Source organism: Megalopta genalis, chromosome 16, assembly GCF_051020955.1.
Source record: "Megalopta genalis isolate 19385.01 chromosome 16, iyMegGena1_principal, whole genome shotgun sequence".
Taxonomy (NCBI): Eukaryota; Metazoa; Arthropoda; class Insecta; order Hymenoptera; family Halictidae; genus Megalopta; species Megalopta genalis.
In genome coordinates, this window is record NC_135028.1 from 7,854,553 (window position 1) to 7,874,368 (window position 19,816).

At 37.9% G+C, this 19,816-nt stretch overlaps 1 protein-coding gene across 2 annotated transcripts in view; it reads right to left on the reverse strand.

Annotated features, from left to right (window-relative positions):
- Myo81F (unconventional myosin 81F) overlaps positions 1 to 19,816 on the reverse strand; it is a 62,505-nt gene that overhangs the window by 22,331 nt on the left and 20,358 nt on the right. For both annotated transcript variants that reach the window (XM_033471945.2, XM_033471946.2), the window contains exon 3: positions 12,544 to 12,606. In XM_033471945.2, coding sequence (XP_033327836.1) covers positions 12,544 to 12,606 — 63 coding nt within the window. The remainder of the gene's footprint in view (positions 1 to 12,543; positions 12,607 to 19,816) is intronic.

Genomic DNA, 19,816 nt, shown 5'->3' on the forward strand with positions numbered 1-19,816 from the left:
TCAAGCTATCTAACGGCCCGTGCTACACGGTTTATCGGCACCGTAAACAGACCCCGAGATAATTCCCTTCGAAAATAGCTGATAAGTTCAGCCCGCTACCGTGTTTACGCGACGGCCATATTTGCAGGCCGTGTGTCGAAAATGGATCTGTCTGATCGCCGGCTCCGCGGGCTCCGAAATCTCGATTTCCTTTACGTTCGTTTGCGAGTCTTCCGGCTTGAAAGCGCAACGTTAATGTATTCGAAATAAACGAAGAAAATCACTGATATAATATATAATAATGTCACACGGTTTGACTTTTGTTTTTTCGTTCTTACGCTGGTGGAATTTCTCGAAAGACAGTTATTTAATGTTATTTTACTACAATGATATTGTATAAGTATGATTTTCTTCGCGTTTCGTTCGAATTGCAACGTTTTTATAAAATATTAGTGAACAAAGTGATATGGCGCGCATGGATTTTGCAGTATATTTGTCGAATAAAGTGTGAATTTCATATTTAACGACCTAATATGCAGAGTTTCCCAAAAATGCCCCGTAATCCGGAAATGGGAGATTCCCGAGGCGATTACAAGCAACTTTTTCCTTTACGAAAATTTTCTCCGAGGCATCGTTCACGAGTTATTAACGAAAAACCGTGGACCAATCGGACCACGGTCGCTGCGCCGGGCGGCCGGTGCGACGCGGCATTGGCCGCGAGGGCGGAGCGCCGGCCGCGCCCGCACTCGTATTGGTCACGGTTTTTCGTTAATAACTCGTTAACGATGGCTCGGAGAAAATTTTCGTAAAGGAAAAAGTTATTTCGAATGACCTGAGGAAGCTATTTCCGGATTGAGAAACATTTTTTGGGATACTCTATATAATTTTATAAAGAACATTCAAGTGATATAACCTTGACATAACCAGTCATGTTACATAGTTATGCTTATATAGTTATGCTACTTCGATGTTCTACCACCTCTCCCCAAATTATTAATTCCCGTCAAAACAACGTGTAACTAATTGTTTAAATCATTCACATCGCAAAAACACGTTTTGCGAGTTATTTTATTCATTGCCAAAATATCCGAACAAACATCCCATCGTCACGCGTTTCAATAAACCGCCAACGAAACAGCTGTCTTTTCGCGCTCCGTGAATCTCGCGTCGACCGTATCTCTAAGTATAACGGGTTGTCCCGAAATAAAGCAAAAACAAATGTCGCAAGAATAGACGCACGCTTTTCCCAAACAGTCGTCGCGTCGTCAGCCATTACATCGTTACTATAAACGAACCCTCAAGCATAAACGCGAACGCTCTATTTACGAACGTTTATCTTCAGAGGAGCGTGGGGGAGGGGCAGAGGGAGCGGGGAGGGGATGACGAGTTTTTCTCCGGGATGATCGGCACAACCGGGAGGGGGGGTCATCGATCCGATCGAACCTTCGCGGGCCGACCTTAATCAGCGACGAACGACCCACTAAAGGAACGACCCGTGGCGGAACGATCCCCGTTTTGCCACCCCTGCGCGACGCGCAACCTCGTTCCGCCGCTTTTTCTGCTCACCTTTGCGCGCCGACGACGTAGTCGTCGTCGGCCAACGACATCGCGGAACAGGGTTTGTAAACGCGCGACCCCGGCAGAGATATCTTGACGCGAGCCGTGCACCGATTTTTGCTGCGAGACATTTTTTGGGGGGGGCACCCTGTATAATTTAATTAGGAACATTCGAGCGATACGATTTTCTTGATCGGTCGTGTTGCTTGGATATTTGATATAATTTAATTGTAATTATGTAATTAAGAGAATATTTGTTTATTTAATGGTTATTTAAGATAAATAGTTATTTAAGATAAAAGGTATTTAAGATAAGATTTGTTTATTTAATAGTTATTTAAGAGAATATTTATTTATTTAATAGATATTTAAGAGAATATTTATTTATTTAATAGTTATTTAAGATAAAAGTTATTTAAGAGAATATTTATTTATATAATAGTTATTTAAGATCGAAGTTATTTAAGAAGATATTTATTTATTTAATAGTTATTTAAAATAAATAGTTATCTAAGATAATACTTATTTATTTAACAGTTATTTAGGATAAAAGTTGCGCGACTTCCGGGGGAGGGAGGTTTATTTAATGTTTATATTGAAAATGGTGTCCGATATTAAAGAAGAATGAGGCATCGCATGATTTGCGATGATTAATTTAGCGGGATCTTTTTATTTATATATATAATTATTATTATATATAATTGCTTGATATTTAATATCTTTAAAAAAAATGCTCGTGCACCTCTCCGTGACGAGTATACACTCGTCGAGCACAGTTAACTCCTCAAGAGACACGATGATCGTGCCGAATCATGCGAAACAGCCCTCACAACATTGCAACGACTTCTGATAGCGAGATGAAGAGCGCCCCTTGACCCGTGTAAGGGTTGAAACCGAAGAAGAAAAAATTTGGACATGCGCACAGACGTGTGGAAATATGCGGAACGTGCGAACCCGAAAGATTGAATTTCTCCAGGTGCTTTCGCGAGTTCCGCAAGTGTGCTCCACCCCTCGAAATCACCCCTTACCACCTCTTACCACCCCTCTGAAACACCCCTATTTCAACCTCGACAGTGTTTCACGTGGACGCGCGTTGAAGCTGCCGGAGGAAGGGGGATGTTTTGGGGGCTATTTTGTTGTATAAATTAAATTATATTTAGTTAATTATATTATACATAATTATGTATAATATTGTTGTAGTTATAATATTATAGCATATATAAATATAATAACTATAATATTATAATTATATAATATAATAATAATTATATATATTATAGTATATATAAATATAATAACTTTAATATTATAACTACAATAATATTACTTTAATTATAACTATAATAATATTATAATATTATAGTATATATAAATATAATAACTATAATATTATAATATTATAGTTATAGTATTGATATTGTGATATTATAAATATGTATTATAGAACATTTAGAATATTTTGTATTATATATATATACATTATCTTAAATAATCGTTTAACAAATTATTTTCCTTTACCCGAAACATTTTCGTCGCGCAACGAGTTATTTTCGGGGTCACCGCGACGTCGCGAGGCCCACCCTGTACATCGGTGTTCGAATTAGAACGAACGAGTGAAGTGTGTGGCGGGTGTCTTTGTAACGAACAAGGCAGGGCTGCGGACAAAAAGGTAGGCGTTCCGCGACGGGAACAAAACGGGCGTAAAAGCGGAGCTACGGGGCGAAGAAGAAGAAAAGAAAGAAAGAAATGGCAGCGAGAACCGATCTCTCGTCGATGACGGCGCCGACGACCGGAGGAGGGCTGCTGGTCCAGTTGCTCGGCACGATCCACGATCCACGGCCGATGACGTTGGTTCTCGCCGCCACTGCCGCCGCGGTTCATTACTTCGGAACACACTCGGGATAGATCGGGAATGCAGGAAACGAACAACGACGCGATAAAAATGTGTTCGCGATTTCCTTTACGTTCGTTTGCGAGTCTTCCGGCTTGAAAGTGCAACATTAATGTATTCGAAATAAACGAAGAAAATCACTGATATAATATATAATAATGTCACACAGTTTGACGGTGGTAGAATTTCTCAAAAGACAGTTATTTAATATTGTTTTACTACAATGATATTGTATAAGTATGATTTTCTATAAAAGTATGAATTTCATATTTAACGATCTAATATGCAGAGTTTTCCAAAAATGTCCCGTAATCCGGAAATGGGAGATTCCCGAGGCGATTTCAAGCAACTTTTTCCTTTACGAAAATTTTCTCCGAGGCATCGTTCACGAGTTATTAACGAAAAACCGTGGACCAATCGAAGAGCGAGTGCGGCTGACGCCCCGCCCGCGCGACCACGGTCGCTGCGCCGGACGGCCGGCGCGACGCGGCATTGGCCACGAGGGCGGAGCGCCGGCCGCGCTCGCTCTCGCATTGGTCACGGTTTTTCGTTAATAACTCGTTAACGATGGCTCGGAGAAAATTTTCGTAAAGGAAAAAGTTATTTCGAATGACCTGAGGGAGCTATTTCCGGATTTCGACGGGAACAAAACGGGCGTAAAAGCGGAGCTACGGGGCGGAGAAGAAGAAAAGAAAGAAATGGTTGCTCGGCACGATCCACGATTAACGGCCGAGGATGTGGTTCTCGCCGCCGCGGTTCATTACTTCGGAACACACCCGGGATAGATCGGGAATGCAGGAAACGAACAACGACGCGATAAAAATGTGTTCACCGCGAGCCATCGGACGAGTTTCTCGGCGCGCCGTCGAGAGATCCATCGATGACAGACAGAAGGAGCCTCAACCCTTTTTTTCTTTTTTCTTTTTTTTCAACCCGGAGGGCGACGCCGGCCGCTCGCCTCGCAGCCAGTTATTTATGCTTCGAACACTGGAGCCCGGAGAAGCGTCTTGACACAGAACGCGACGCAAGAGAGCGCCGGATGTATTATCTGTGGAAATTGCTGCTGATATAGTCGAAGCGCGAGCAAGTTCTTTTTTAGTGCCGTCGGTTTTTGAGAATTCTAGAGGATTTTTTCGAATTTTTATGGAAACGAAGGGATACTAGGAGACTTGTGTTATTATATAATAAATTTTATTGATTTAAATTTATATTTATATTTGTATCGATTGCAATTTCAATTTCAATTTATATTGATTTCAATTTCAATTTTAATTTATATTTATATTGATTTCAATTTCAATTTCAATTTCAATTCATATTAATTTCAATTTCAATTTATATTTATATTGATTTCAATTTCAATTTCAATTTCAATTTCAATTTATATTTAACAATGTTTCCCTCGATTTTAAGCAATCGAACAATAAGGCTATCGGGAACACGCACAAAGATCCGGCGGTCTAGTCGAAGCTATTGGCGATGGCGGATGGTAATCAGGGTGCAACACCCTCCAGAAGGATAACCGATATTGGATTATCGTGGAATCATCCTTACATGCGGAACCGTCGGGACTGGTAACTGTATTTCCGAAGTTGGCTAACCGATCAGAAGTCGGGTTGCGTTTCAGCCAATAGGCATAGTTACCGCTTCTCGGACTGCGGCGGATAATTAGCGTTATCACAGACCTTACATCTCCCTCCGTCACGTGTCCAAAGCGCATACGAAAATTTCGCGCAAAAATAAAAATAAAAATAAATCAAAATGATTTCACGAAAGATCAATATACAGGGTGGGACGCACTCGACACCCGAATGACTCGCTCGTTTTTGACGACAGAAAAAAAAGTTTCGAACAAAAGTTCTTCGATTTCGAGTGATACGTAATATTGTGACAATAATTTTTTTATAGACGGTGGCGTAGAGGACACGCGAAGGTCAAGCTTCATTTTCCAAATGGGACCACCTAAGTTTCTATTCACAGTCTGATAGAGCCTTTCGTGGCGAATACAGTGATCTATAAGTGAAGGTCGTTCAAGGTCACGGGATATATTTCTATTGTGAAAAACAAGCGAGTCGTTCGGGCGTCTAGTTTCGAACGCCCCACCCTGTATACGGCGGCAGGAAAATTATAACATTTTCGCTTCGATTGTCAGCGAATATAGCATATAATTAGTGTATAAACTATATTATATAAAATATATAATAATATATAAATATTTTATATATATATATAGTTTATATATATATTTACATATATTATTACATATTATCGCTATCATATATTATTACTATTATTATTATATTATTTTTTAATAGTAATAATCAATGAACATTAATTATTACTAATACAATATATGAATAAAATTATTACCATTATTATTAATATTATTATTATATTCCTCCACAATCTTAAAATTGATTCGAACAAACTACTCGCACGAAAATCGAAAGTTCGACAAATTCGATGGAACCGATCGAACCGGAAGTTACGGTCGGATCGTCGCGACGGGGGTGAGAGACTAGGGTGCGACGAGGGCGCGACGAGGAAGGGCGCCCAGCGTTGAAAATTCGTACTGGAAAAGGTCGACGGGTCGCATCGAAGCCGGCCCTCTCGTCTTTCGAGTCGCCAGCTCGAGTGGTAATTTCTGAGTTTTCCAGGCCCTCGAACGGGCATAGAAACAAAGAGAAAGAGAGAGAAAGAGAGAGAGAGAGAGAGACGACGGACCCGGGCGCACCGGCGTCGCCGACGAGAGGAAAGGACGAGGCGCTCTCCCGAAGGCTCCAGGGCAACCGCGACGAGTCTCCGAATCCGATGTGCGCTCCTGGCCCGATCAATAACACGGGGGCGTGCACCTACACGCCGGCGGAGAGCCACCCTTTGCCTTCTTGCGCCGCGCCAGGGGTCCTCGATTCGGTGCCCCGATTCGGTGCTGACCTTCGCGGAATTCGTCGTCTTTTCTTTTCTTTTTTTATCTTTTTCTACGAAAAATTCCGGCTATCCCTCGTATCAGCCCTCCTCTGTCACCCCCCGCCCACCCCCGATTTTCATTTTCATTTTCCTGGTAGCGTTTCACCCCCGCGCGGCCGCGCGATTTAACCGGGATTCTTCTTGGCGAGCCGCGCCAACGCCCCGGTTCGAGCCACTCGAAGTATCATCATCCCTCATCGACTACGCCCGAAGAAATCGCTGAAATCCTGTCTTTTTGGAAGGTTTTCTGTACGTTCGATGCGTTAGGCACGCTGCAAGGGATCTACGATCGCTGTTTTGGATCGATGGAAATTATGTTGACCCTTTGACTACGGCAGATTTTCAGACGCACCGGGTGGCCGTATCATATGGATGCACTTTTGTGATGTTTCGAACATTGAGAAATTGAATTTTGCTGCATTGAAAGAATGTTATTTGTTTCTCTGAATTGAATTGCGATTACGTGATGTAATATTGCATAATATAATATTGTATATTGTTATATTGTATAATATAATATTGTGTAATATAATATTGAATAATATAATATTGTGCAATATAATATTCTATAATATAATATTGTGCAATATAATATTATGTAATATAATACTGTATAATATAATATTGTATAACATAATATTGTGTAATATTATATCGTACAATATAATATCGTGCGAAATAATATTGTGTAACATAATATTGTATAATATAATATTATGCAATATAATATTGTGCAATATAATATCGTGCGAAATAATATTGTGTAACATAATATTGTATAATATAATATTATGCAATATAATATTGTGTAATATAATATTGCGCACTATAATATTGCACAATATTGTATAACATAACATTGCATAATAATAATATTAATAATAATAAGAATATTAAATAATAAATTAAATTAATATTTTGCTCCCATTAAAACAGGTTCGAAGCACATAATCAAATGATATGAACAGTATACGAAATAGTAGACTTTTAGTTACTATATCTGCAACGAAACATGCGACACCGCGTACGTCATTTATCGACGAGAGGATCGCGGGGGTGGGCAGGGGGTGCAATCTCTCAGCGACGAGTAAACTCGCTGTCCCTAGGGTGCCAGTTGAAAAACGATTATACATAGAATTTATTTACGGATCAGGGCTCGTTGTGCACGCTGTTATCAGCGTCTGCGTATTAATATTTTTTTTTTATTTTTTTTTTATAAACTTATAGTTATTTAACCGAACATCCTGCGCGCACAAAGGCTTGGGAAATTGTGAAGTCAAAGGGGGGACACGTGTACACGTACGTAAATGGAAAGATGGGAGACGACGGTATCAAAGCAAACCGTGTTCGAAACTATTAGTTGAATATTCATAAAGCGCTTGGAAAATCCGAACAACAAGTTGAAGAACACGAGCGAGCGATGGAAAATCGAATGTGTCGTGCTAGGAAATTAGAAATGGGGTTGCAAGCTGATAAGGAGATATGAATATTGATGAGTGTTGGAGTTAATAGAAAATAGAACTATTAGAAATGATAGAAAATAGAAATATTAGAAGCAATGCAAAATAAAAATATTAGAAATAATAGAAAATAGAAACCCTGAAAATAATAGAAAATAAAAATATTAGAAATAATAGAAAATAGAAACCCTGGAGATAATAGAAAATAAGAATATTAGAAATAATAGAAATTAGAAACCCTGAAAATAATAGAAAATAAAAATATTAGAAATAATAGAAAATAGAAACCCTGGAGATAATAGAAAATAAGAATATTAGAAATAATAGAAAATAGAAACCCTGGAAATAATAGAAAATAGAAATAAAAAGAAACTATATATATGTACATACACAAAATAGATAAATATGCAAATAATTTGTCAAGTTCCGCTCAGCTATCGCACGCAACGTAAAACCAGCCTATAATCACGCACCCCATTGCAATTATAATAACCCTAATTATAATAACACTTTCCAAAGACGCTGCAACAGCAAACCGGTTAACAATAAAATCGCCGAAACTCTCCGAAACTCATAAATTCCGCTAACTCAGTTCAGAGAGAGGGAGGGAGAGAGAGAGAGAGAGAGAGAGAGAGAGAGAAAGAGAGAGACATTTCCCAACCGCAATAGACGTCAACAAGAACAAAAGCGATCGTTGAAGAGCCGTAAAAAGTGTACCGCGTCGAAGGGTTGAAAACTCCACGTATGTACATGCATACACCCGCACGTATTCTATTGTGACTCCTATTCTAAAATACGATCTCGCCGTAGCAACCCATATGGGGGCCACCCTTTTTTGTTGCGCCGCTAGGCGGTCCTCCGAAGTGGCCGAAGGGTCCGTCACGGACTTCGAGGACCGTTTTACGAGGAGAGATTGCCGGCGACCCGTATATTTACGTTCGAAGTGGCTGCCACTCGATCCCGAAATAAGTCGTCGCCGCGATCCGCGCGGCCTGCCTGGCAGCACCCTCCGCAGCACCCTCCGCCGATCCGAGCACCCCGATTCTCGCGAGCGTTAAACCGTCGCGTCGCCGCCGCCGGATTTAAGTGGCCGATGGGAGCGCGGCACGCGCCCCGAAATACAGGGTGTCCCTAAAATGTCTCGCGATCCGAAAGCGCCGGGTTCCTCGAGTCGTTCGAAGCAACTTTTCCCTTTGCAAAAATTTTCTCCGAGGCACCGTTAACGAGTTATCAACGAAAAACAGTGACCAATGAGAGGCGAGCTCGGCTGGCGCGCGGCGACCGAGCCAATGGAGCGGAACTGGGCATCGCGCGCCGGTTGGCTGGGCCGCCGCGCGTCAGCCGTACTCGATTCTTATTGGCCGCTGCTTTTTCGTTGATAACTCGTTAACGAAGCCTCGGAGAAAATTTTCGCAAAGGAAAAAGTTGCTTCAAATCACCTCAGGAACCTCCCATTTCCGGATTGCGAGACATTTTTGGGACACCGTGTAGAGCGACCGGGTATAAAAAAAAGCAGCAGCAGGAGAAAGAAAAACTGTGTGCATCGTCCGATTATCGAGAGCGGGAACGCGTGTCCTCCGGCGATAACGAACGATTACGAGCGACCGGCGAGGGTTCCGGCGTACGTCTCCGGATAACGGCGGCCATTTCGGTTTCTCAGAGGATCGCTAATTTATTAGATACGCCGCGGAGAACGTTTTAGCGGGATCGAGTGTGAGTGTATATTATCTCTTCTCGGATGGCTCGTGGAGGGTTGGGATAAGGGTGAGTTGTTTTAAGATGCAGGCGGCAGGAAATAGCTTAACTGGTTTGAGTGCCGAAAATCGAGCAGAAGAATGTCCCCGCGCGAGGTCGGGATTGATTAAAATTAATGAAACGGGAGAGTTGAGTGGAGAATGCGATAACAACATTTTAGAATTATAAATAATACTTTGGTTGTTTAATGGTAATTATTACGTTATTGTTGAATGAATGGATTATTATTAATTGTCATCGTTATGGATTATAATAATTATTAATTATAACACACTATTATCAAATTATAATCATTATCCATTGCAATTATTATCAATTATAATCATTATCAATTGCCATTATTATCAATTATAATCATTATCAATTGCAATTATTATCAATTATCATTACAAATTATAATTGTTATCAATTCTAATCACTACAATTATAATTGACATTGGTTGTAATCATTATTAATTATAACTAATATCAATTATAATCATTATCAATGACAATTATTATCGATCATAATCATTATTGTTTACAATCATTATCGATTTCATTGTAAATTATTATTGTGAAAATGTAATTGTACATTGCAAATTATAATTGTGAAAACGTAACTGTACAGTGTAAATTATAATTGTAAAACGTAATTGTACATTCTAAATTATAATTACCATTAAATTAGCAAATCTCAATCGAAACAGTTCCCCGCAAGGAACGAAACAATGGGTTTCCCCGTTCGAATTCGCTGGGCCGTAATGGGCCCAGTGTATTTACGTCAGGTATACGTTCGTAATTCATGCCGAAATTAAAATAATGACTCCGCGCGGCATAGGCGCTGAGGCGAGCAACGAACGCTTACGCACTTCCTGCGCCGAAGCGTAAGCTGGAAGTACCGTCGAAGAATAGTAAATATTGAAGAGCGGCGGCGGTTCTTTCGCACGGAGAGAAAAGAGAAGGCCGCACGTGCCGATCCCCTCCTCGAGATAAATAATAATTGGCCCCCTCCTCCTTTGGGCGTACAATTAAAACACTTCGCCACGAGTGTTGCCGAAGTTCCGTTATTAAAGTGAACACACGTAAGTAAGGGTTTCGCGTATCTCTTTGGCATCGAATGAAATACGATTTTCGAATCGCCGATAAAGGGGCACGTGAGCGGAATGAACGGTTGGAAACAGGAGTTTCGTGCGTTAACCCTTCTGAGTTAAAATTAATTTCGTCATTTAGGCATTCTTGTTCGGTCGTTATTATACCATTAATTGAGTAGACGATTTTTTTTTCTATATCAGCAATTTCGTGGTAAATATTAATAACGTTTGCAGATAGAAACGTAATTTGTAATCTATAATGGGACTTTTTTATCATTGATAGTAATTATAATTGGCAATGATAATGATTATAATTGATGACAAATATAATTGATAATAATTAAAATCGATGACAAGTATAATTGATAATAATTATAATTGATGACAATTCTAATTGATAATAATTGTAATTGATGACAATTCTAATTCATAATAATTGTAACCGATGTCAATTCTAATTGATAATAATTGTAATTGATGACAGTTCTAATTGATAATAATTGTAACTGATGTCAATTCTAATTGATAATAATTGTAATTGATGACAATTCTAATTGATAATAATTGTAACTGATGTCAGTTCTAATCGATAATAATTATAATTGATGTCAATTACAATTGATAATAATTATAAGTGATATCAATTACAATTGATAATAATTATAATTGATGTCAATTACAATTGATATAATGATAAATAACACAAAATTGCACAGTACATGAATAATGATTGTATATAATAATTAAACACAATGGCAGCACAATAGCTAAAGTTACTCGAGGAAATAAATAAATATAATTATACAAAAAAGAAAAGAAAATTGTCCCCGGATATAAATTTAAGAACGTTATCAATGCGCACGCGTGGATCAATTAAAAAGTGTGTGAACGCAGCGCGTTATAACAAGTTTTTAATGCGGCCAGTTTTCGCGGGCCTGCGAATCGCGCGACGACGAAGGCCGCAACGCCTTTATCGGTATTGCAGTCGCTAGGCCTCCGACTGAAAACAGGAAACGGAAACAGCGACGTGCTTTCGAGGAGATATCACGAAACGACGATCGGCTCTTGAAAGGTTTTCTGGGTCACGGTGCTGGCTCCGTCGCATCGAGCGCCATGCTCGATTCATCCACCCCTTTCGCCCTTCCCCTTTTTCACCTGCGGAACGACTTTCCTTCTTGTCGAGCATCTATTTCCGACATGTCGCGAAACATATATACGTATGTACAGAGTGTATTTATTTTGTATATTTTTATTTGTCTTATTTTATTTTATTTTTCTCGTTTATATGGATATAATATTATTATGTGTACATAATATAGTATTGTAATAATAATAATAATAATTATTATTATTATATAGAATATTATATAATATTATAATAGTAATTATTACATACAATATTATATATTATATATAACATAATATTATAATAATAATTGTATATGATATTATCTAATATAATAATAATTATTATTATATAGAATATTATATAATATATATTATAATAACAATTACATATAATATTAAAACAATAATTATTATATATAATATTATAAAATTATAAGAACAGAAATAAATATTATAATATTCTATTATCTCCACTATTTAAATTAGCAATTCAATATTCTCGTAATTTTAGCCAGTTAATAAACGCGCGTCTCGATTCAACAATGTACACCGATTTATGCCCGAATTGTCCCGAATCCACCAACAGCCGCAAATTCTCGTTGGATCGGTCGTGCAACGACCGCGGGCAATGACAACCATCTCCGTTTACCCGTTGCGAATAAAACATTAAATTGCGCATTAAACAGAGCCACTCTTCCCTCGATATAACGCATAAATTCGAAATATTACTTACGTTCGTGTAGAAGTCCACCTCCTTGTACGGATTCACAGCCACCAATATGGATCCCGTGTACGTCTGCGGGTCGTGTATAATTCTGTGTTAAGGAAATATGTGTATGTCGAGTACGCGGATAATCGCGGAAATCGTTGTTCTATTCCAACGCGAACACCTTCTTTCGATCGCCAGTTGTGTGGTAATTTCTCAACAAATCATTCTCGCTCATGTTGCGCTGAAAAATGCACGATTTTTGGAAGTGGAGAAGCGACGAGAACTTTTTGTAGTTATCGATAGTTGTCGATAATTATAAAAATGAGATATTTCCAGCTCCAATTTTAGGAGAGAGAGAGAGAGAGAGAGAGAGAGAGAGAGAGAGAGAGAGAGAGAGAGAGCTAAAATATATACAATTTCCATATATTGAGTATATATAATTTTTTTGATTATATATTGATTATATATTGATTCTATTATTATATTTATTATTATTATTATTATTATTATTATTATTATTAATAGATAAGACAGCTAAAGTATATATAATTTTTATTATATTGAGTATATATAATTTTTTTTCGGTTAAATATTGATTATATATTGATTTTATTAATTGTTATATTTATTATTATTATATTATTATATTTATTATTATTATATTATTATATTTATTATTATTATTATTATTATATTTACTATTATTTCCTATTAATTATCTATTGCTCGATATTGCTCGCATCGAATATTGCTGTTGTTCGCGTATTGTTCTCGTTCGATCGCTCTTGCTCGACGTTCCCAAAGGACGAGGCAGCCATAATTTATTACGACAGAACGTCGGAGCGATCAAGAAGAAACCACGGAGCGCACTTGGTTCGGCCATCTGCGGCCATCAGATTATTATCAACCGAGTCCATTCCGAAGTGGTAGTTAGAAGACAAAAAGGGGGAGAGAGAAAATTGCCATAAATATAGCGCTATCCGCGGCCGAGATATAATTCCATTTAATGAAACGTTCGATACCCAGCCACGATCCTCCTCAGAAAACACCGGCGCAGTGCTCTGCCGAGCCGCGATTTCGCAGACATCTCTTCATTCGTAATGCCTTCGACTTCATCCCTTATTCCGTCGTCGATTGTCGATGGAACGCAAGACCGAAGACTGAGAGAGAGAGAGAGAGAGAGAGAGAGAGAGAGAGAGCTCGATAACTAACCGGTGCGCGCGGTGCATTCAACGTCGGCACAGGAAACGGAAGTCGAGACGGTTTTTTAACGATCCGTCGGCCGATTGACCACGGATCCACCGACGAGTGTTCTCAAGACCCTGTTTTCCTTTGGCAGTTGCGAGACCGCTGCCTCGTTATTGCGAGATAACGGCCGATGAATTCGTCGAAGATTATCGAGCAACGTCTGGACGTCGACGACGACGACGACGACGACGATATCTATAACTACATCTACAACGATAACTGCGAGGACAACTGCAACGATAAGTGCAACGACAACGTCAACTGGAAAGGCAAATGCAACGACAACTACAACTACAACGATAACCGTAATAGCAACGATAACTACAACAGTAACGTTAAGTACAGCGATAACTAGGTACAACTGCAACGATAACTATAACGATAACTACAACTCCAACGATAACTATAACGATAACTACAACTCCAACGATAACTATAACGATAACTCCAACTCCAACGATAACTACAACTCCAACGATAACTATAACGATAACTACAACTACAACTAAGTATAACTCCAACGACAACATTAACTGCAATGATAACTAAATACAACTCCAACTACAACGATAACTACAACTCCAACGACTACATTAATTGCAATGATAACTAAGTACAACTCCAACGACAACATTAACTGCAATGATGACTAAGTATAACTCCAACGACAACGTTAACTGCAATGATAACTAAATACAACTCCAACTCCAACAACAATGTCAAGTACAGTGATAACTAAGTACAACTACAACGGCAACATTAACTGCAATGATAACTAAATACAACTCCAACTACAACAATAACTCCAACTCCAACAACGATGTCAAGTACAGTGATAACTAAGTATAACTACAACGGCAACTGCAATCGCAACGATAACTACAATTGCAAACGACAACATTAACTACAACGATTGCTAAATACAACTCCAACGACAACGTCAACTACAGTGATAACTAGGTACAACTACAACGACAACTACAACTGCAAACGACAACATTAACTACAATAATAGCTAAGTACAACTACAATAGTATAACAATCACTACAACTTCAACGATAACGTCAATTACAATGATAACTGAGTATAACACCAACTACAACGATAACTACAACTTCAACGATAACGTCAATTACAATGATAACTGAGTATAACACCAACTACAACGATAACTACAACTTCAACGACAACGTCAACTACAACGATTGTTAAATACAACTCCAACTATAACGATAACTACAACTCCAACGACAACGTCGGTTACAGTGATAACTAAGTACAACTCCGGCTACAGCAATAACTACAACTCCAACAACAATATCAACTACAGTGATAACTAAGTACAACCCCAACTACAACAATAACTACAACTCCAACAACAATGTCTACCACAATGATAACTAACTACAACTCCAACAACGACTACAACAGCAACGATAACAAAAATTGCAACGACAAAGTCAACTACAATGATAACTAAATACAACTCCACATACAACAATAACTATAACTCCAACAACAACGTCAACTACAATGTTAATTACAGAAACAACGATGTCAACGACGTCGTCAAAGAAGAAGAAGAAGAAGAAGAAGAAAAAGAAGAAGAAGAAGAAGAAGAAGAAGAAAAAGAAGAAGAAACCCCGGATGAACGTCGCGAGACAGCGAACCATTTCCAACCCCCTTGCATAATAACCGAACGATGACATGATTTCGACGATGGCCGCGGGTGGGGAACTGCGAAGTGACGTCACACTCGGGGGTGAATCCAGGGGGGAATCCGGGGTGGGGGGGGGGATAAGCACGAGGGGATGACTCACGAACCGAATGCCGGCAGCGAGAAAGGGGCTATAATATAGCTGTATACGTTCGACCGTACCCTTCCTTAGGCTATATTTCGATCGGCAGGGAGAAGGAACCCCACGGCGCATCGGGGGTCGCGTTTCGTTTTGCAACAATCTGCATGCACGACGCTCTTTGTGGTCTTCGCTGGTCGCTTTGGCTGTGCGAGAAAAATCGAGGAATCAACGTTCCCTGTCTGGCGATGCATCGCGAACATTCGGCCCGTTTGATTCAGAATGAAATTACAAATTCGTATGCTTTTGTTGCTAATATTTAATTATTGTTATAATTAAATAAAAATCTGTCGATTTTCTATAGAAATTTAAATTAAAATGCAATTTTTTATATGGAGTTTACATTAAATTTTGATAGATTTTTTAACAGATACTTATTATTATATATATCTTATATTATTATATTAATTATACTATTATGTGTTAATACTTAATATGATATTTAAATATATTATATTATATATATATATATATATATATATATATATATATATAAAATATAAATATATTGTATATATATATATGAGAGCAACAAACCAAAAAATCATTATTATGTTAGTATTATCGTTGCGCGAATCGTAACAAAACAAAATTCCGCAGAACGTAATGAATCGTGGCGGAAAGGGTTAATTATCGCGGCGTCGTTAGGACGGAGTAAACTAAAAAAAAAAAAAGAAAAAAAGAAAAAGAAAAAAAAAGAGAAACGCGCAAGAGAAGCGAAGGGCTGAGAGAACAGAAGACGCGCGTAACGAGACAACAACCCCTCACTGGTCTTTTCGCGTTTCGACGCAGCGCCGAGATAAGAGTAACGAATGGGTGAAAAGAGTGGCAGAAGAGGGGCCGAAGAAAAGACAGAATGGGGTTGCGTGGAAACTACCCCCGGCTAAGAAAGTAGCACGCGCTTCCAAGGCGCGGTGAAATTACTCGAAACACGACTGAATTCCTCCTCCTCCTCAGATTGAGAGCGAGAGAGAAAAATTGAGATTGGGAGAGAGAGAGAGAGAGAGAGAGAGAGAGAGAGAAAAAGAGAGAAATTAGGCTTGAAAGAGATTGTGAGAGAGAGAGAGAGAGAGAGAGAGAAATTAGGCTTGAAAGAGATTGTGAGAGAGAGATTTAGAGAGAGAGAGAGAGAGAGAGAGAGAGAGAGAAAGAGAGGTATTGTGACTGAGAGAGATTGAGAGGGAGGGTGAGAGAAAGATTGAGATTCAGAGAGAGGGAGAGAGAGAGAGAGAAAGCGAGAGAGAGAGAGAAAAATTGTGACTGACAGAGACAGAGAGAGAGAGAAAGAGAGGCTCTCCTCTCCGTTTCTGCGAGAGGCTCGAACAGCAGCCAAGAAAGCGAAAATAGCGCGGCGTTTCAAAGATAAAGAAAAGAAAGATAGAGCGATCTTCGTTTCGGTCACGTTTTAACGGCTCCTTCTTTTTGCTGGCGGAATTGTTATGGACGCGTTCGCGACCATATAACATTTTGTGGAAGAGGGGGTTGCGCGCCGCGAACCCTCCGCGCCGCCCAGCGAGGGTTGCGTCGCCTTTTTGGCGACGATTCGCCACGCGTTATATAGTCTTTTCGTAGTTTCGAGTCGCCGCGAAGTTGCGGCGAGAATGCGAAAGGGGATGAAAGTTTCAATGCCGGGGAAAGCGCCATAAGGGGTGCGCGGAGGGGTGCAAAATATTATTATATTCGCGATTGTAATGTTCGCGATATTTTATTTGCGATTATAATGTTTGCGACATTATTTGCGATTTTATAGGCAATTATATTGCATATACAATATTATATGCAATTATATTGCATATACAATATTATAGGCAATTATATTGCATTTACAATATTATATGCAATTATATTGCAGATATATTATGCATATATAATATTATTTGCAATTATATTTGCGATTATAATATTATGCATACACAATATTATATGCAATTATATTTGCGATTATAATGTTTGCAATATTTAGTTGGACATAATAGCCATAATTAGCTGGACGAGAAAACGTTTTAAAAAAGAATTGTGTCAATATGATCTACGTATTATAATAATAACCATAAATTAAAATCCAAGAATATTGAAACGTTAAATCTTTAACATTTGCACAGATCTGAGATTTTAGAATTTTATCGTAATACTATTACATTAATATTTATATTAGAATATAATTATATGTAAGTGTCGTTTATACTTACATTATAATATAATTATACTATTTATATTTATTGTGCATTATTTATGTATGTATTATTTATCTATTATGTCATTTATATATTTACTTTATAGTATAATTATGTTATAAGTCGTCATTTATACATTACAATATAATTATATAATTCATTAATTCTTACATTACAATATAATTACATCATAAGTGTAATTTATTTTTATATTATAATATAATTATGTTATAAGTATCATTTATTTTTACATTACAACATAATTATCTTATAAGTGTCATTTATATTTACATTACAATATAATTACATTATAAATCGTCATTTATATTAACATTATAACATAATAATGATACAAGGGTCACTTATATTATCATTAAAACATAATCATGTTATGATTATAACATTTACTCCCGCGACAATTATTCGCTAATTGCCCCTGAAAGTCATCGGGAAACACCGATAGGGTAGCTCTCGAGTTTCCGAACGTACTCTCTAACACGTCTCGCATAAGTTATTTAGTCGAAGCATTGTCGATAGAGAGTGACCTCGTTGTCGACGACAGAAGGAACAAGTTGCAACGTATCGCGACGTATTCGGAAGATATCTGGCCCTGTCGTTGCTCGTCCGACAGGTTCAATTGTATATTATATTAAATTGTTTTAATAAATATTATATAATTAAATTATATTATATAATTAATATTATATAATTAAATTATATTATATAATTAATATTATATAATTAAATATTATATTAAAATTTTGTTTTCAATATTTTCAATTATTATAGTATGATTATTATATTATATTATTATATTATATATAATATATATTATATATTATTTTATTATTATATTATATATAATATATATTATATATTATTATATTACAATTATTTACAGGTTCAATCAACGATGCTGTTTGCCGGGGTAACTCGTAACTCTGCTAACGACAGGTGGGGAGAAGGGCTTTCCCCCGTGTCGCGACGATAGAGGAGGAAATGTTTGCCCGCGAGAGGATAAGGAGGAAAGGTCGCGGTTCGAAATAGACGCCGCGACGCGACGCGGGGACCGCGAAAGGTTAGCCTGAAAAGGTTCCCTCGTCCTGCGATTCCCGGACCTTTTGTCAAGGTTTCCGCAGTCCCCGTAAACAGGACGTTCCGTCCTTGTATTACTCGCTATTGTTACGACCGGTCTTCTTCTCTAGTAAATTCTGCGGCAGGTGTCGACTATATGTATTGGGTTAGCAATATTTGGCCGATTTCAGTTATAAATGTCTCCCACTCCCATTTTTATGATATCCGTGAATGTTATATTAGAAAATTATTATTATTATTATTATTATGTTATTTTTTATTATCCGTGAATGTTAGCAACTGGACAAATTGAATGCAGCGGTCAGGGAATTTATTCAATAAATAAATAAATCCATTAATTTATAATATTTAACGTACTTAAAAAAGGGAAAGAGATCCGAGAGGCGCTTTTCGCCGTGACCCTCAAAATCGTAAAAATTGCAGGCACGCGGCCCATTAGTAGAAGCCGCGTCGCAGACGACTTCGGTCCTTCGAACGGAATTTCTTGGATTCTTGCCGCATTCGGGAACGTTTTCCGCGGCCGGGAAAGATTAATATCGCGGACGACAATGGAAGGAAATGCGGTTGCCCGTAAGGAGTTTCCTTCGTGCTGCGAACAGGCATTTCCTCTTCGGTGAACGGCCGGCTCATGGAAAAGCCATCGTGATCCGAGGAGAATCACTGTCCTTTTTTTTCCTTTTTAGAATTTACAGTACTCGTTCCACGTAGACGATCATTCGGTAGTTTCAATATTTTTAATTATTGTATTATAATTATTTTCGATATTTTAGATTATTGTATTAAAATTGTTTTCAATATTTTCAATTATTATAGTATGATTATTATATTATATTATTATATTATATATAATATATATTATATATTATTTTATTATTATATTATATATAATATATATTATATATTATTATATTATTATATTATAT